General features: G+C 46.5%; 1 protein-coding gene across 1 annotated transcript; it reads right to left on the bottom strand.

Annotated features, from left to right (window-relative positions):
- Positions 1-1,253: 1,253 nt before the first annotated feature.
- On the bottom strand, positions 1,254-19,672 carry UAP1L1 (UDP-N-acetylglucosamine pyrophosphorylase 1 like 1). The gene is made up of 9 exons (XM_059486524.1): positions 19,396-19,672; positions 12,409-12,613; positions 10,035-10,210; positions 8,886-9,058; positions 7,889-8,082; positions 6,911-7,051; positions 5,174-5,359; positions 4,337-4,403; positions 1,254-3,439 (listed from the first exon to the last, which is right to left on the bottom strand). Exons 1-9 carry the CDS (start codon positions 19,670-19,672, stop codon positions 3,353-3,355), a joined length of 1,506 nt encoding a protein of 501 aa, XP_059342507.1. The 3' UTR covers positions 1,254-3,352.
- Between the last annotated feature and the right edge of the window lie 249 nt (positions 19,673-19,921).

A 19,921-nucleotide genomic window follows, 5' to 3' on the forward strand; every position in this document is an offset into this window, starting at 1 on the left:
AACTGGAATCTGTGAGAGGATGTGCGTGGGTGAAAAGCAACTTAACTAGTTGTGTAAATAGACCCTTCCATAAGACCTGGCACTGAATTTTGGTATGCAGTAGGAAGTACTCATCCCACACAATTCCTTCCTTCAGCTGCTCCTCCACAGCCCCCCAGCCCTGTGCCACTCCCTCTGCAATTAAAAATTTCCCTGCGGAGAAGGAGGGACATACTCAGCTGGAGTAGGGAAGAGCATCGTTTAGTGATGTACACCTTCAGAGCCATAGCATAGCAAATAATAACTTCAAGCGCAGGTTCATAATCCAAGAGGAAGACGGCAGCATTGAAGCAGCTGGTTTAAGACTGCTGCTCTAAGTGCTGGCAGTGAATTCACCTCCAGCCGTGCCTAAGTGGCAGGTTAGTGTCCATCATTTGAGCCTTTATATTTGGAATCCACCTCACAGTAGATCTCAAGAAAATTTGGTGTTTTCTGATCATTTAAGGATTAAGAGAACTAATCAATCAAAAATCCTGGTAGATACGAAGAGCACATAAACAAGCAGAAGAACAATTTAAGATGCCTAAAGCATGCATTCATTTTTAGTATTAATTTTCCTATCACAGGAAACTACTGATTTGTGTAAACATATTTAAAAACATATTTAAATCCCCAGCAGCTTGCACATGGGTGTCAAGAGAGAAACGGGGCAAAGAGGTAAGAAAGGAACATTTGCTTCTGACATTTGCTGGGTTCAGCCCTAAAGCCCCAAATGACAGCAGTCTACCATTTTTGAGGTATTTCTGCCTTTTCCTACTGATTGTGCTATAAATAGAGCCCTGTTTAAGAAGTGCCTCTCATTGGAAAGCAAAGTTAAAGTTGCATTGCAGCGAGTGCTCATTACCTACACACCAGCTGTGAGACTGACTCAGAACCATATTACTCAAATCTACTTGAAATAAGACAACCACCACCTGCAATTAAACTCCCCTCCCTCAATAAATTAAGATGAAAGGTTTGGAAAAAATATACAGCATTGGAGACAAGAACACAATATTCTATTTTCTGATGAAAAAATAGATCCCACAATGTCAACTCCCTTCAGGAATCACCCTCTGCTCAGTTCCATATGCCCCTGTAATCCGAAGAGTGGGCACTGCAGTCTCCAGATGCACCAGCAGTGACACCATCCTGCAGCTGTAGTGACAACATTTACAGGACAGAGACAAGAAGCATGTCTTTTCTCACATACAAGAAACACATATAAACACATATAAATCACAGTAACATCTTTATTGTTAAAAATGCTTAGATGTCCAGAAGTTTCTGAAGTAGTACAGGTGTTCCCTTTGTTTCAGGTATTTTCTTTCATTTTATAATGTGTACAAAGACTGTTACATAAGGACAGATTTTTTTTGTTAAAGTTCTCTGGAAATTGTTTCTATGTTCCAGTTTAAAATGTGAAGAGTCATAGAAAATAAAAAACCCAAGAGACAAGACATTTAGCATTCTAATTTAACTTCTTGAAAACCATGTAAGCAGCTCTGTTCTGTGTGCATGGAAACTGAAGCTTCAAAAGAGAAAGAACTTTAGAAAAAGCAAAAGAAATATTTTTTTATAGCACAGCACAGTATAAAAGATATACAAATATACAACAATATATATTCTGAGCAATACAAATATACAACACAATTTGTTCTCAGATATAAAACTTGACTGACAGGAATGGAATGTGTCACAGAAACACTGCAAAAAGACTACAGAATTGGGTGACCAGGACAAATGCTTCATTTATACTAAAAATGTTAATTACTGTCTGCACATGCCAACTGAGGTAATCAGAACCAGTCATTAGCTGGTCTGCATGTATGAAAGGCTCATTACTCAAGTTCATGCAGAAACACTTTACAACCAAAAACTCTGATAATGACATTTAGATGCTTTCTTTGGAAAACTTGAGCATACTTGCAAACTGTATTTACTCTCAAAGTCATTTTCATACTTCCCCATTCCCTTCTCTATTATTCTGGATAGAGCTTCACATCAGAAATTGCAGAAAGCCATGGAACTTAATTATTAAGTAAATGAAATAGCATAAGCAATTCCTCAGTAGAAGCTGATGCATGTAATAACATTTCAGATGAAATGTCTTTCTCGCTACCTTCCCTAACACCATGTTTAGGGGGAGAGTATGGAACACTTCTGATGCCAAGGCCAGCCACCAGAGCGTGCAGCTGACACATCCTCACCAAGGCTGAAACATTCTGAGTCAGGTATGCTCAGCGCAGGTTCTGCATCAGATGGGCATGAGCTTTCTGGGGCAGTGTCCAAAAACTGAACATGAAGAATCACTGGTGGGTCAGTGATACCCTGAGACTCCTTGGCCAGGGCTGAGTTTGCATGCTACATGTGTTCTGACAATTAGTGTCCTTCATTAGCTGACACTTTACATTGTGGTTAGTAACATATCTAAAAGAAAGGCATCTATGGAATTACTTCCTAAGTGAAAGAGGAAAATCACTTGGAGAAAAACTGTAGAAGCAGAGGCTGGTGTTTTACTGTGTACCCTGTTGATGCTGAGAGTCTTTTTTTTTTTGTTTTGGTTAGGCATTAAATTCTACCACTGGGATTTGTTTCTTTTACTACTTTCAGGTACCCCAAGAGAACCTTGTCTGAGGGATATGGTATATATTAAACAGGAAATGGAAACGAAAACTGTTATAGTCAGGAAGGGCAGAGGGTCATGAAAATATTCTTTTTTTTTTTTTTAATTAAAAAAGTCACTACAACTGTAAGGAGCAATCAGTCTAAGGATGGCACCAGTGAGCCCAGAAACAAAACTAGTCTGTTCTACTTTGGAATCCAAGCCTCAAGCAATGCTTAGACACAGCAACATCCCTCCATATAGCAGACTCTATATGATCTGCTTAGAGGATGCAATTGCTGAATTGGATCTTCTAATCAGCACATGATTAGGAAAAAACTGACCACTGGAGATAAAACCTCAGTATCCAAAGTCCTTCCATATTTTTCAGGATGGGACCTTAGTCTGACTCCAACTGTGCACATGATTTAGAAACAAAACCAAACAAAAAAAAAAACAACCACACCAACACAACCAAGACAACTAACAAGGCACTAAAGAAACTGAATCTTCTTGAAGGCAAAGCTGATTTATCAGGCCTTGACTGGCTCTTTTCTGTATTCATTTGCAACAGTAAATAAGAAATGTAGGATCTGTTTAGCACCCAGAAAGTGTTAATTCACAAAATCCATTTTTTATAATGCACTTCATAGTGCATTTTAGTACTGTCGGTTCTTAAAATGGATCTAATAAACATGGATCTGATTTGAGAAGGAAAGACTTCCCACTTCAAGAATTTTCCAGCATTTCCATTTTTTTTTCGTCGAGTACAAATGGAGAAGGGAATTCTTTGTTCTTCATGTACACCTCCAGACCCTGAGAAGGTGTGAGAACAGTATTGTTAGGCTGTAAATGCACTATTTTAACTCCTCAAGTGGCAGACAAAGGTCAGGGACAAGGCAAAAGTTACAGTTTTCCCAGTGACAGAAAGTGTTTCTGGGGTTCAAGAAGCAGAGGTGCTGAGGAACCATAAAAGCTGATGTCAGAAACAAACTTCTTGGGAGAACAATGTGGGAAGGTGTGTCCTTAACTGACATTAGAATAATCCTGGCAAAGAAAAGTCTAATTTCCGTGTTTTCGTTTTGTTCTGACAGCCTGTTGATTGCAATGAGTTTGTCACCTGCACGTGTTGAGGAATACACCTACTGCAGGTAGCTGGCTTGCAAGTTAACACATGTGGAAACCAAGCAAACAGTGCCCACACATTCTCCTGCAATCTACTATTTCTCACCCTGTCCATCCAATAGGGAAGCTCCTATTCTCATTATTAAATGGAAGGAAGTTTCTCAGGATCAATTATTTTCAGAGGGACAAACTTGAGAAATGGCTTCCCTAAAGCCAACATACATATCATATTTCTCAGTCAGGATTCACTTACTGTGGGATATGAGCACAAATAAGCATAGAACCCATGGTTTTCCAAATTTGAATATTCTGCACTTCTTATTAAGATCTCAAAGTGCTCACAAACCTTAATGAAACTGCAGCCTTGTTGCAAATCTCATTTTACAGATAGCTAAAAGTGAGAGTGAACAAACTGCTGAAGAGTAAATCATAATGGAACTACATAATGATAACACAGAGCCCAAGTCCCTGTTTCCTTGATCTTACCATTTCTCATCAAGCCCAGGCTAAAGAAAACACCTGTTTGGAAGGAAGTCAGATGCATACCTGCACACTCTTAAAAATGCCTCCATAGAAAGCTATTCTCACCTCTCCAAAGTAAGACACTAATGGAGAAATCTCACACACAGCCGGAGGATCTTCAGTTCCTGAGAGACTAAAGAAGAGAACACAGGATTAACTTCCTGCCATGGTTAAAAAACAGTGCTTCTTCTTCAAAGTTTATCCAGAATAGGATATCCAGAAGGGTAAGACATTTGTTAAAGTCACATGCACCAGACATTGTGTGAAAACAAAGTGTGAAAATAAAAAGGAATTAACAGGTCCCAAATGTTACTCAGCAAAACCAAAACGCCCCTTTTACAGAGATACTTTTCAAGTAAAATCAACAACTTGTGGGTCTATTGAACTATGAGTTGATGAAGTAATGGCTCCACAGAGTAAAAGCAGCTTTCCATTACACCTGATGCAGGAAGGTATCTGAACTGGTAATCACTCTGACAACCAATCCTTAAGACCACCTGAGAATCGTGTCGGGGACACAGTCAAAAAAGCTGTCAGGGCCTACAAATTAAAATTCCTTGCATTGCTAATTCCAGAGTGATGGAAAAGACTGCCATTGTCTAACAAGGTGCTATAGGAAGGGCCAACTCATAACCCCAAGAACAGGGATCTGCCAGAGAGAATGCCCAGAGCCCCAAGCGCTAACTACCTGGAGCACCCACAGGTGTGGTGCTCATAAGAGGAGCAGGAAGTGTAGATATCAACCTGCATATCCAGAGAGGACCTGCTGAACAAAAATCACACTAAACGACCCTGTGATTACACTAATGCTTGATTTTGGAGAGCCCAGCATGTGCCATTGGCCAGCTGGCATGGCTGAGCTCTTCCATGAGAGAAGAGGCAGAGAAGGTCACAGATTTATACCTGAGTTTTTCCGGTATCCTGCAACCATTTTCATCCACAAATCTGGCTCCAGCCTTGAGAGCCCAGCGGTAATGCTGGGCCAGGAGGGCTTGCCGAGCGGTGGTAGGAGTATCTTTGTCAGCTGTGTCTGCATTTTTTAGTGGTGAGAATTCCTCTTCTCTCAGAACTTCAAATGCCACAAAATTCCTACCAGCAAAGGGAAGAAAACAATGATCATGAAAACCAGAGCTAGTCATCAGACCCTCTAATGCAACGATAACATTCATGGGGAAAGGCTCATATATATTTTTGGGAGAAGCACTGTACACAGCCTGAGGCAGTCAAGCCAAGGGAAGCCCACTACCATTCTGAAGACCCAAGGAGTACCAGGGCTGTAGAATGGAAAAAAAAACAGAAGCCTTCTCTCTTTGGGAACTTAACAGCAGCCTCCCAACTTACCAGAGCTGTGCTCAGGGGAGAGAAAAAGAAACAGTTCAGCAGAGATGCCACAGAAACTTTTTTAGGCAGTGGGGGTTTCTTGGACAAGACAGCTCAGAACACAGCAGGACAGAGAGCACAGCACCGTCCAGAGCTTGGGCAGAGCGTGAGCAGTGCACTCACTGCAGAGCACTCCACCATGCTCCAAGAAATACCCCCTGCTTGGGAGTCTGTAGGTAAGGACCAACTAAGGACACCAGCTCCTAGGGACAAACAAGCAACAAGGGAGGCCTCACAGGTGATTGTGAAGTCTTACCTACAGCTGTTTACCAGAAATGGGAGTGCAAATTAAAAAGCACCACCACAACATATGTGCATTTCTGCACTTCACGTGTGAAGCACAGCTGCAAAGGTGTTTTTGAGCTGTTAAAAAACCACAAGGAACCACTGCTTGCAAATGAGTTCTGTCATGGCTCAGAACTCAGCAGCGTTCCCATCACCCTGGGTTGTGGTTTTGTCTTTAGTTTGATACTACTTTATTTAACACATGTTAGGAAACAGATACTGGTTCAAACCTTGAGCTCTCTATTCTAAAGGAAATAATATAAAAAGAGAAATAGTATCCCAAATCAAAGATAATTCAGTTTGCCTGAGGTCCCTCTTTGGCATTTATTAAAGCCTAAAACAGAATCTTCACTGCTGAATTTGTGACCTTGGAAAAATAGATTTTATAACAACACTTATGCTTAATTGCTAAAATCCTATATTCCCTAGACACAAGTATCCCTTACTAGGTATGTCACAGCACTCCCAGCTATGTTGCAGAATTTGGAAAGCGAACACTGACAGTTCCACTTGGCCCCACGGTGCTTAAGTAAACAGTTTTCCAAGCACAAAGGGTACAAGCTGAGCCCTGGCTTAACAGCACCCAAAAATGTAACCAGAGCTGCAGTTGTCCAGGAAGCCACAATGCTGAAAGACCCAATTTTTGCAAGTCTGAATACTCCAATATGTGCTCCATTGGCTTTGCACTCAATTTCCTTTTGTTTTTCCCAGGCTGGCAGAGGCCAGGGCAGCCAACACATCCTCAGGAGGATGACCAGTCTGGGAGCAGGGTTGGTGCAAGCATTGAGTGCCTTGTGAGCTCCCCTTAGAGCCCGCAGTGTTACTGTTGGATTGAAGCTGGGTGTAGATCCAACAACCTTCCTAACAAGACACCCACAAACCACGTGCTCCCTGGGATGGCTTGTTTCAACCTACAGTCATTCAAACAAACACTGAGAAGGGGAGGAGAAAAGTAAAATTATGTCTGTCACTAACTTAGAGAACTGGAACACATCAAACACAAACTTCTCCAGCTTTATCCCGTTCGGTTTTAGTGGTTTTACCAGATTTCCCTCCTTGTCAATGTAGGGCACCTTCTTTATAGCTACATGATGCTTCAGCTGTGACTCCCATTTCCTGCAAAAGGAGAAGAAACAAACCATTTTATTTAGTTCAAGCCCACTTAGGAAAAAAAGCAATACACTTGAGGGAAGCAAATGGCTCATTACTGCTCTAGGTCAACTCTCAACTGTTTGTGGGTGTTGCTCCCTCCCAAGTGATGAAATTCACATCCAGGAAACACTTCCCTAAGCAGAGCAGCCTGGCCATGGGCTCTCTCTGTACCACTGGGACATGACAGTCAGAGGAGAGGGAGAAGTATGCATCAAGCTGAAATTGCAGGCAGAGGTTACAAAAAAAAAAAAAGAGGCAACCCAAATTGTTACCTGATTGGGCTGAAAATGGAGCAGGGCAGATCCCTCACGCAAAGGTGGTTCAAGCTCTTCAGGAAGGTTGTACAGCTGCTCACTGAATGTCCAGCATCACATCCCCATTCCCCACACCAAGGTACAGAGTCCACCCGCAACCTCACCCTCTCCCACAAACTCTGTTGTCCCAAGCACTGGCATGGCTGACATTCACTGTAGAAATCCATGGTATGAGGCTGCACCACTGACCACACTGCAGCCTGCACAGCTGCTCACCCTTGAAGGCCCAGGAAGATTGTGCACTGGTATATCTCAATTGATTTAGTTACAGTGAACCTGGGAACCTCTTCCTTGGGTAGGGCCTGGAGAGTATGCTGGGGCTGTCAGAAAGGGGATTCCGGTGTTTGGAACTGTTTGGAAGAGATAGGAGGTGAAAGGCAACACAGGTAATAACCGTAACTAAAATTCCAGAGTGCAAAACAGGAACACCCAGTCTTGGAGGTATTTCTGGGCAGCACAGCTACCTAGAAGGTCTGCTGGGACTTACTGGGCCACTGTTTCCAGGAACTCAACAGTGAAGAAGTGGTTACAGATGTTGCCAGCACTGAACACCAGTCCCCCCTCAGGGCGCTGCTGCTGTGCAGTCTCCGGGCTGATCTCGCTGTACTCCACCACTTGGTACACGCCATCCACACAGCACACCACCCCAACAGGCTCTGTGGGGTAGGCCTTCTCCACCACCTGCAGCCACAGGACACAGATTTATAACAAACAGGGAGAAAATCCCAGGACTATTCCAACTCCCAAGTACAAACAATCCCATGGGACCGTTGCCTGCTGATCCTCCAGCACCTCAGGGCTGTGTAAGGGGCACAGAGTAGTCTGGAGGCACATTTTGCCCAACAATTCAACATAAACACCAGTACTCAACCACTTAATTTGACAGTTTCTCAGAAGACAGATAAAAGCAATCTGCATAGTGGGGGGCACTTTTCTTATCCAGGACCAGGATCTGGCATTAAAAGCAAGCTGTTTGCAGCTATAAGCCTTCAACTTCCCATTTGCCTGAACAGAGCTAATGACTCAGGTAACATAAATTTCTCTTCAGACACGTGTTGCTTTAGGTTAACAAAATCCAGGCTGTTAAGGCTTTCCCCATCTTCCACAGCAGAGTGCAAGAAATGCCTCTATTAGACTTAAAGGTGCATTTATAAAACACAACCCAGTCCAATATGGCTTCTAGACAGCCCAAGTGCCTTCGTAGCAAGGACTGGGCATAGGTGCAAAGCAATTCCAGTGTGCAGTTTCCTGTGCAGATATACTTCCTGCTCTACCTGAGGTTTATTTTCCACAGTACTCTGGGAAGAACAGAGGACACCCACGGGTAGGAATGTGAAATGCAGTGCAGGCAGCAAGGAACTCTAAACCTGCTCAGAGTGAGCTGCTGATGGGCAAAGGGTAAGCTCCCTGCAACCAGCAGCTTCCAAGTGTCATCAGACCCAAACTCCCTATGGTAAACCAGCCGAGTGGTAGCACTGCTTCACCTTTGCACCGCAGTCTGCCCCTTTGGAAATACAGAAACCTATGAAGACTGGATCTGCCATTTTCACGAGGATGTTGTCCACACAATATACATGGACATACTGGATTCCACGCTGCTTCATATCATCCAAGATCTTATTATCCATCAAAGCACGATATAAGCCACCATTGCCATCTATAATGCAAGAGAAAAGAGAAAGTATTGGCTCATTTGTAACTTTGGGGTGGGTTTTTTCCAGCTAACAGAGCAAAAGCAGAAAGTACTACACAAACTTTATTGAATGGAAGAGTATGGAATGCTTTCTAGCCAAGAGTCAACGGTAACAGGTTTTATTTCCAGTTCTGCCACACAGTTCAGGGGAGCATGTTCTTCTTTTCACCCCAGTTCTCTCACTTGAAGAGTGGGACCACAGGGACCAGCCTCACTGAGCAGCATTATGAGACTTTATGAAGGTTACTAAGATGCTCAGAGGGAGACTACTAAAGGGCAAATCTATGCAGAGGGTGGGGAAATTCTTTTACACTTCTCCTCCAGTAGGGGGCAAAAGCATATTTATTCCCTTTCTTGGAGAAAGACTAAAATAAATCTTATTCTCTGTTTATCTTCCTCCCCCAACTTCTCAATGCCTTTTCAAAGGCTTGAACTGCAGCTGTACAAAAGACATGTGCATGTTTATCACAGATCACCCATTTACAGTCCCAGCTGGGCTGCCCTCACCAAGTCTCTTACCATGTCTAGGTTAAAAGAACATTACACGGTGAGACATTGCTGTCATTTTGAAAAGAGTTCATCTTCTTGCTGCTTTTTTGCCCATTTCCAGCTATCAGCCTTGAGCTCCTGACCTTCACCACAGGACGCAGCGCTCCAGAGACCTCATAGAGAGCTCTGCTAATGCACCTTTCTCCTACCCCACAGCCACAGCACTTTTAATCCTGCCAACATTCCCAGACTTGGATAAAAAACCATGTGCTGTGGTCAAATGTCCAGCCAGAACTAAACAGATGTATGCTCCTGATTACCAGCCTGAAACATTAGAGAACCTTTCCACATTAACTGGAAGCTACTCTGTGTGCCCGGGCAGGCTGAGGGCCCATAGCAACTACCAACACATACGACAGTACCGCAGTATGGAAGAGCAAACAGCAGGTACCTGGAGCCATGGCAATTTTCCCCTTCTCCTCCAAGATAGCCTTCCCATCAAAGGTGACAGCAGGCAGCATCCTCTGTTCAAACATGACAACATTGCATCTGTCCAAGTTGAAGTAGTTGTGTTGTACAAAAAACTCTTCTGTTGGCCCCAGTGTGAACTCACTTGTCATGATGTACCTAGGCAGGAATGGGGACTTGGCAATGAGAAAGAACAATACAAGCAAAATGCAAAACTACAAACTCAAGAAAAAAGAGAGGAATCCCAGGAGTGTAAAATGAGAGACACGGCAGCATCCTGTGGTGAGCAACTGCACACGAGAGCTCTCCTCCAGAACTCATCCTGCAGTAAGGCTGCATGGGGTCCTATGCTCTTATCAGGGCATGATTCTACCCTGGCCTAGCTCCAGCCAGGACAGAAGAGCCTTGCCCTAAATGTGAACAACATCTGGATACCTGAATGAGCTGGAAAACAAGACAAAGGGCAGAAAACACCCTCATTCACTCTAGATTCAAACTGATGTTAAATGTCTATAGAAACCCTGGCCAATTCATTCTGCCAGCACCTCTTCAGTGCCAAGGCAAACAGCAGTATTTCCATATGTTGGCTGCATGGTTTGTTTTTGTTGTAAGTATTTCTATTTCCTCCTTTCCTTTCAGCTCCACATTGCTTCTGTCTCTTCCTCCACTACTGCCTAAAAACCACCTTCATCATCTACCCGTCAAACTCTTCAACAACTATCAGCATAGGAATACAGGGTCCTCTGTGAGCAGGAGAAAACAACATAGAAGAGCCTGGACCTCAATTCCCCATCCCCAATTTACATCTCTGTAGCACACCATAGCCTGGGCCCAGGTATACTGGAGCAGCAAAATGCTCCAACTGCCTCCTCACCCCCAGGAGGGGAACTGGAAACAGATGTGGCATCTTGCAAATAATCCATCCTGGCTTCCAGCAGCACCAGGAATGATGCATTTGAAATTCAGGTCCTGTATACAAGGCTTCAGGAAGAAGCACAATATGGACTCACCTTCCATGAGGAAACAATGTATGAATCAAATTTGGCCTCCAATTTGTAAAACAATGTGGCACCCTGAAGCCCTCAGACACCTACTCTTTCACTGCCAAAACCCTGCCTCAGACCAGACACTGATTCCAAAAGGGTATTTCTACATAGTCCTCATGGTCTAACAGAGAGCATTTAGCAGAAATTTCCAGACACATCTGCAGTGCCTCTGCTTCCTCTCACTCACCATACCCTATAGGGAATTCACATTTTTACTCTGCCCAGAGCTCATTTCTTTTGAATGCCAGGAGCAGCCAGCAGAATGGGCAACTGTAAACAGCAACAGCAGGAGGTGGCCTGAACACAAAGCAAGAGGTTTTTGCATAATTATGGACAAGGGCAGGAAGAAGGGCTTGGAAGGCAAGCTCTAGGTTGTCCTCCATGCAAGAACCTGAGAAAGCACTGAAAAGTACTGTTTACAGTATTGCCAGTAGCTGCTTGCAAAGCCAGCAAGGTACAGCAGTTAGTGTTGTGGTCAGTGATACAAAGGCAGCACTCAATCCCTCAGGTCTGCAGACATGGACCTGCCACCTCCCATCCTTCTGCACCCTCCTGCAGCCTCTGCCATCACAAATCCTGCCAACAAAAGGCTCCTCTCAACCTGTCTCTGTACAGCACTGTCCTGGGGTGACGTTATGATGCTTGTATCCCCATTCATCTGTTCTGTACCTTTAAGACCGACTCTGAAGAGTGGAAATTTTGTTTGGGTTTCTCTTATCAGGGACACAGAGACGGGCAGTACACAGGGATGTTTTTCACTTCTTGCTTTCAGCTTGCTGCTTTGCTTGCTCTCTTTTCTGCTCTCGCTTCTGCTCTGCTTTGGCCTCTGCTTATTAGCTAGTTCTAGCTAAACAGTCCACATTCCTTCCTGGACTGTTTCTCCTCTCCTGTTTCTGTGACCATCTCGAACCTGCTCCAGACTGGGACCCGGGAACACCGAAGGTTTGGCTGCAGCAGCTGCCCAGCGCCAGAGGGACTGAGAACAGAGCAACCACCCCCGAAAGAGACTTTCTGATTTTGTCATCTTTCTCAGAGCGGTGTCATCGGGTATTGTTCATTTTGTGTGCTGGGGGGTGTTGTGCCTGAAATAAACAGGTTCTTTCCACCTCTCTCCAAGGAATTTTTTCCCGAACCGGTTGGGGGGAGGGGCCATGTGGGTTTTGCTTGCTGGAGGGGCCCTCCTTTGCAGATTCTTTAACAAATTTGCCCTAAACCAGGACAAGCACCCAGCTCAGGGCCTCTTGAAGACAACACGGGCAAGACTGGAATGCAAAGAGCCCTGCACAGCAGATCTGGCTTTAGGTCACCTACCAGGGAATGACACACTTGCAGTGGTGTCTCTTGCCAGCAAGCTGCTCCACTTTGCGGATTCTTTCTGCTTGGATCTGATACAAGTTCTTGCCACTGGGCAACCCCACATTGTACATGCCCTTGGGATAGCTGACTCCCAGGCGGGTTCCTTGTCCTCCAGCCAGAAGTAGCACTGCTACCTTGTTCTGTGAAATCTGATGTAAACCTGTAGAAAAAGAAGCCCAAGGGAATATAAGAACCTCCAAAGCAATCAACATCCTACATTCTTCTCCTGAGCGTTTCTGCAGAGCTCAGGCAACACCCAGAAGCTGCCAGTTCAGTGTTGGCAGCTCAGAGAGAAATATGCCACTGCACGCACAGGGGAAAATTCCTTTCAACTCCTGGATGCAGCAGTTTCTTTACCTAAAGCAGCAACTGGTGCAAAAACAGACAATAGCCATGAGCTGCAGCTTTGGAGATTCAAATTAGGATACAAAATCTTTACTAGGGAGGTAGTGCAGCACTAGAAGACATTCAGAGAGGAAGGAATGTCCCCTAAGGTTTTCAAGGCTTACTTCAGTAAAGCTGTAGCTGACCTGCCCTGAGGCTGTTTACAGTTTTGTTTCAAACGGGGGTTGGACTAGAGACCTCCAGAGGTCCCTTATCATTCCTATATCCCAAAGAAGCAGAGTCTCATCATCTTAAAGCAGGAGGATTTCTGGAATCTGCCTTAATCAATTATCTGTACCTGTGCTCCAGCTTCAATAGAAGCTGAACACAGCTGCAGTCAGGGCTGGTAATACAGCCAAGCCTGCACGAGCTACAAAATCCACAATCTAATTGAAACCAGTGTCAGTGCTCCTGACAAATCAGGGAAGTCCAAAACCTGGGAAAGAACCAGAGCACATAATAAACATTCAGATCGCTCTCCAACTCTGGTCCCTGCCTTCTCCAAAGTCAACATCACAATAACGACTGACAACTGTGAGAAAGACTTTTCATTAGGGAACACTTTTGAGTTTCTCTAGGAATGCAAGGAACATTAGGCTTGCCATGTCAGAAGCCACAGTTCTGCTGCAGGTAGCTATCAGGGCCTTCCGCTATCACACAGCACTGAACTGCCACTGCTCCTGCAGCCAAGGACAGCCTGTGGGGCACCCCAGCCTTCAGGAAACACCTCACATTAACCACAGCTGAGGCTAAAATATCCCTGATTTGGACTGAAATATATGGGGACCAAAAAAATTAAATTAGAAAAGAACAGGATTGTGTTTATGCTAATCTTTAAATAATAGGCTGTTTAAATGCACAACAGAGCAAAAATGGTGCTTCTTGAAGACCACATGCTGTTTTAATAACCTGGCTGAATTTTAATTCTGTTCAAAACTGCAGCTTCCAGCAATTTTCTCAGCAAAGACTTAAGTTGTCCATGACATTACAGTAACATCATTCCCCTTCCCATGCTTAAAAGTTTCAGTCTTACCACAGCAGTAACACAAGACTTTCTCCCTAAACACACCCCTTCCAAAAAGACTGATGGTGTCCTGGCACACAGGGGGCCACTTCCACAGCCAAGGTTCTGCTGTAGAGTAACCTCTGGGGTCACAGGGCCACAGGAGTGAGAGCTGGAAGCCACCTCTGGAGATCTTCAATCCTCCAAGTGGGATTAGGAGAGCTCCCTAAGAAGAAACCTGTGTGTGGAAATCTTGGGATTTCTAAGTTTCAGGAGGTCCTTGGACAGCAGAGGAAGCTTGAATAGATTTCAACTGGTAATGTAAAAGACATGGGAGGATCTGGGTGAGCTGCAGGGTGATGCAAATAAGAAATCCAGCATTTCACAAGAAACCACAAGCAATAAATGACTCCTTTGTGCTTCCACTGAGCTGCCCATGACACTCAAAGTACAGAGCAGAGGGTCTCAGCTATTACTTACAAGTACTTGCCCCAATCCCATCACATAGTTTTCCTGAACACTCAGCTGTTTGCCAGTGCAGGCCATCACTGCAGGAGAAGGGAAAGAGCTGAATGGAGAGGCACCAAAGCATGACTCCAAATCAGCTTATGCCCTGGCGTGGGTGGTGGCTGTTTCCCTACTGGGATCCTGCACAGAAAATAATTTATGGAGGGGAAAAAAATCCTAAAAAAGTTGCCCTGTGGGACACTTCCAAACTGTTCGGTCTTATCCCTGGAAATACTCAATGCCTGGTTGGACAAGGCCCTGAGCAATCTCACAGAGTGGGTGGCATCCACACCCATGGCTGGAGACTTAGAACAAGATAATCTTGTCCTTAACATCCCTTCCAACCCAAACCATTCCATGATTCTGTGAAATGGGCAATTAAAACATTTTTTTAAGAATTCCTTTTCTTTAAAATAATCTAGAACTGAAACTTGAGCTAAAGTATTTCACAGCAATTTAAACCAAAGCTGCTTGAGGTCTGAGCTCAGCATTTGCTGCTCTCAGTTGCTGCAGCATGAGGGATGCTGCTTTGGAATGCCATTGAAATTCATCCACCAGTGGAACAAGTCAGGCACTTGCCCTGCTGCATCTTCACCCTGCACTGCCAGCCTCACACCAACACACACACTCACATTCTGATGCAACAGACCACATCGCACAGATTCCAAATTAGACATTTCTGCAGAGCAACAGATTGTGACCAAGAGCACCATTTACATGAATGACGCTCTGAAGTCAACACTGTATTGGGAAAACCAAGGAGGTCTCCACTCTCCTCCACAGTATCAAGGAGCTACAATTCTCAGCCACAGCTCACAGGTGCCACAGCTGGCATCACCCCAATGAAATGAAGATACCCCACAGGAGATAGCAAGTTCTCTGAAGTTTGACAAGGGGATGGGATCTGCTCGAGGAGGAGTTGCCATCTCAAACCCATCTCCTGGAGGGGCCTCTCACTGCAGGGACTGAAACCTCAACCTCAGGGGGATAAACTCAAGCCCAAAGTAGTATCACTGATAACATCAATGATGTCACTTTTTTTACAGTCCCGCAGACTGACAGGGCCATATTCCAGGAGGGTTCACCAGGGTGCACAAGAATAACCCAGACAGAAGAGTGCATCCCATAATTTATGGCATTCTCAGTATTTATGATACAACCCTACAACTCAGACAGTTTTTCCAAGTTCTGATCTTAGGTCGCCACAAAAACAAATAACACCGAAAATTTGGGTAAGTAGCTCTGCTCTGACTTCCCAACTGTAAAATTACCAACATTCACAACTAAAGTTCCTAAGAACTTACTCATCTGGCTGCAATGGAAAGATCTATCCCCTTTAAAAAAATCCACCTTATTTTCTGCAGCATATGAAACACACACAGCTCAGCTAAAGAGAAAATGCTGATACCCACCAATGCTGCAGTTAGTCCTACTCTGCAGAAAAAGTAAAAAAACAAAAATAGATTTCGTAGGAGGAACAGATTGGTCTTGCAAGAACAGACTGAATTTTCTTACTGAACAGGCACATCAGTCCCATTACAACAGCAGTAAGAGAAAAAGACTCCCAACTTTTCAATTCTGCAAAGCAGTCAGATAACCAGAATGGCTCATCAAACTCTCTGATGAGATGGGGTACACCTCAGCCCATGGCCATGACTTAGATTTCATTAATAAAATACTGACTGAATGAAAAAGTGTTGTGTTTATGTTTGATTTATACCATCATTCCTAGGGCTGCCCAGAAAATATGATTGTTAAATGTCAGTGTTTAAGATCTGAACGCAAATCTGACCAGGCAGTTTTTTTGTCTGAGACACAAAGCAACAGTATTAGTTTTTTAACTATTAAAAATATCTCAGGTGTTCCCAAAGCAAGTTTTCAGTTGTCTGGTTCTTATCCATAATTTTTTATGATAGAAAAAGGGGGAGGGGGAAGGAGGAGATATAATTTCAGCTGTTCAGTCTTTGGAGATGCAATGCAGGTGGCAGCTGTAGGGAGCTCAGACACCCACAGACAGAGCACAGAGCATCTCAGCTCAGTGTGGTGATGACCCCACAGCCACAGGCTGTACCAGCCATGCAGTCTCAGGGACACTGGACAGCAGGTTGGGATGGCTCATCTGCTCCCAGCCTGCTCAACATACCACAAACAAAGGCCTTTCAGAGCTGCATCCCCTCAGAGATCCAAGATCCTGCAAAGCCTGTGCCCATGGTGCTGGTTCCACTGGGAAATGCCATGCAGGAATGCTGCCACATCTGCAGGGACACACAGCAATGCCCGGGTTCAGTGGAACAAAGTCTTTTGTCCTGATTGCCCAGTTCCAGGAAATAAAATCCCTCTTCAGCCTTAAACCAGATCATGAAAACAAACTAAATTAAACAGAACATCTGTGTGTAGGCCTTCTGGTAAAAATTCAGGCTGCCTGCAGGGCTGAGGTGGCCTGGAGCCATCAGACTTTAGGGCCAGATGATTTGGGCACAGCAGCAGGATCTCAAACATATTTGACCTGGGCTGCTGCAGACAGTACTGGCAACCAGCAAGGCCAGTCCACACAGGTAGCCTGGCCTTCCTTTCCTTTCCATGCTGCAGTCAATGATACAAGCAGACACACCAGCTCCTCACTTGCCTAGCTGGCTGGGGGACAAGTGACAAGTTTGATAAAGCTGTTAGTTTAACTATGGAGCCCTGACCCAGCCCCATCTGCCTCTAGGGCTCAAAGGGTCCCCTCCTCCTCACTGTGACACGCTCAAATAGCCGTGCCAAGATGGACTTGGGGGTGTGGGTGGATGAGAAGCTCAACATGCCCTGACCAAGTGCACTAACATCCAGAAAGTCCCTGTGCCCTGGGCTGATACCACAAGGGGCAGCAAGTGAGAAAGGGGAATTTTCTGCCCTGCTCAGGTGAGACCACACCTGCAGTGCAGCCTTCAGCTCTGAGGCTGTCAGCATGAGAAAGACATAGAGTTGCTGGTGCGAGTCCAGAGGAGGCCATGGAGCTGGGGGCATTTACCTGGAGACGAGAAAGATCCTGGGAGAGCTCAGATCCCCTTCCAGGGCCTAAAGGAGCTCCAGGAGAGCAGGAGAGGAACTGGGGACAAGGGATGGAGGGACAGGATACAGGGAATGGCTGTATGCAATATGCAATATGGGGAAGAAATTGTTCCCTGTGGGCGTGGGCAGGCCCTGGCACGGGTTATCCAGAGAAGCTGTGGCTGACCCAGGATCTCAGGAAGTTTCCAAGGCCAGGCTGGACAGGGCATGGAGCAACCTGGAACAGTGGAAGGGGACCCTGTCCATGGCAAGGGGTGGAATGAGATGGTCCTTAAGGTGCCTTCCAACCTAAACCATTCTGGGATTCTATGATTCACTGTACCAGCTTATGTTCCCTCCATCACCCCTCAGCCCCATGAGTGGAGTCTGACACAGCAGAAAAGCTTCTCTGCCCTGTGACCATGATGCTTCTATTTCTGTTTCTGCTTGGAAAATTTGACTCCCCTGCCCACACATCCTCACCTCTTTACTGGCAACGCTGGGCCAAGGCTGTGCAACCACTTGTCAAAAATCAGGCAAGTATCTCTACAACCCAGGTGGGTCTTCCTGGCTTTCTTTTTATTATTAAAATTGTTTTTTAATGGTGCTGTTATGTTTTATAAAGAAAGATCCAAGACACATATGAGCCCTTATAAATAAATAAGAGTGTGCACTTAGAAAAAAGCACAGGACAGCCATGTAAGACTTACATGCTGTGGGAAGGGCACATCCAGCCACCATCTCCCCCATTACCCCTAGCTTTCACATACCTGCATCTACCAGGCTAATAATAGCCTGCATCTACAGGCTAATAACCATAATCCATAATCATGGATTATGGACTTTCCTGAGCTTCTCCCAGATCCCATCAGCCTCCTGCTGCACATGACACAGCAAGGATGGGGATCAGCACCTGAGACTGGCCTTTGCACCTTTTGGTGGGCTGGGAGCTCATCCTCCAGGCAGCTACCCAGCTAAGCAGCAATGAAACCTCCCAGGCTCCCACCCTCCCCAGGGACTCATAGTCATAGAATGGTTTGGGTTGCAGGGGACCTTAAAGACCATCTCATTCCACCCCCTGCCACAGGCAGAAACAACTTCCACTACCCCAAGTTGCTCCAAGCCCCATCCAACCTGGCCTGAACACTTTCAGGGATCCAGAGGCAGCCACAGCTTCTCTGGGCAACCTGTGACAAGGCCTCACCACTCACAGGAAACAATTTCTTCCTAATATCTAATCTAACCCTCTGTCAAGTGTGAAGCCATTACCCCTTGCTCTGTCACTCCAAGTCCTTGTCCAAAGTTCCTCTCAAGCTCTCTTGGAGCCCCTTTAAATCCTCTAGTATTACATTTTTTTCATGACAGATACTGTAAAACAACCCCATGTCCTCTAAAGAGTATTGTGTCTTGTCCACTTGCTTTTTGAACAGTTCCAGGGATGGTGACTCCACAACTGCCCTGGGCAGCCTATGCCAATGCCCGATCACCCTTTCAGTGAAGAAATTTTCCTCAATATTCAACCTGAATCTCCTCTGACACATCTTGAGGCTCTTTCCTTTTATTCCGTTGCTTGTTCTGTGGGAGGAAAGACTCAGCCCCAGCTAGCTATCACTGCTTGTCACAGAGTTGTAGAGATCTTCTGATCCGGCCCGGCACGGCCGCGGGGCCTCGGCCGCTGCATTTCATAACGCAGAGAGAAAACTCGGTGTCTCAACCAAAGTTCCCCGGGCCGAGGACACCGGCTGCCGGGGCTAAGGGCCGGGGTGTAGCCGTGAACCTGCTCTCTTCCTCCTTGCCCGACCCGCCGTCCCTGCGGCTCCCACCCGCGGTGCCGGGGATGGACTGCCCAGCGCCCCGCGGTGCCGCCGCAAGGGGCGGCTGCTGCCCCGGGGCCCCGCCGGGGGCCGCCCCTGTCCCGCACCGCTGGGGCTCGGCGGGACGCGGCTGGTCCCGAACCTCCGCGCCGGACCCCGGCAGCCCCAGAACGGGAGGGACAGGCGGCCTCGCGCCCCTCTCACCTTCCGCCTCCCAGCGCTGCAGCGCGGCGGGGCCGCTGCGGCGGGCGCTGCCCAGCAGCTCGGGGGGGAGCGGCTCCATCCGGCCGTCCAGGCGCTCGTGCGGGCCGCGCTGGCGGGCCCCGGCCGCCGCCGCTTGCCGGCAGTGCTCGCCCAGCCCCGGCGGCAGTGCCGCCAGCAGCGCTCCGCGCTGCGCCGTGTCCAGCTCGGCCCAGAACCGCAGCAGATGGGCCTGTCCGCACCGCTCCAGCTGCGTCCGCACCTCCTCGGGAGGGTCCATGGCGTGGGGAGCCCGCGATGAGCGGCGGGGGACGCGGCAGCACCGGGCCGGGCGGAGGCAGAGGTGCCGTCCCGCCCCCGGAGCCCCGCCCCGCCGCTCGCGGGTCACGCGGTCCTGGAGTGGCGGCGCCTTCTCGCTCTGAGGGGGCGGGAGGCGCTTGTGGGCGCGCGCCACTCCCGGCCCCGCAGGAGCTGCGTCCAGTGCAGCGCTTCCCCCATGGAACCACAGAATAGCCTGAATGGAAGGCAC

The sequence above is a fragment of the Ammospiza nelsoni genome, chromosome 20 (genome assembly GCF_027579445.1).
Source record: "Ammospiza nelsoni isolate bAmmNel1 chromosome 20, bAmmNel1.pri, whole genome shotgun sequence".
NCBI classification, from domain to species: Eukaryota; Metazoa; Chordata; class Aves; order Passeriformes; family Passerellidae; genus Ammospiza; species Ammospiza nelsoni.

Coding starts and splice junctions, on each gene's coding strand:
- UAP1L1 (XM_059486524.1), bottom strand. CDS start 19,672: ATGGACCCTCCCGAGGAGGTGCGGACGCAGCTGGAGCGGTGCGGACAG. Junction 12,614..19,395: donor GCAGCGCTGGGAGGCGGAAG/GTGAGAGGGGCG, acceptor CTTTTTCTACAG/GTTTACATCAGATTTCACAG. Junction 8,083..8,885: donor GGGCAGACTGCGGTGCAAAG/GTGAAGCAGTGC, acceptor CTGTGGCTGCAG/GTGGTGGAGAAGGCCTACCC.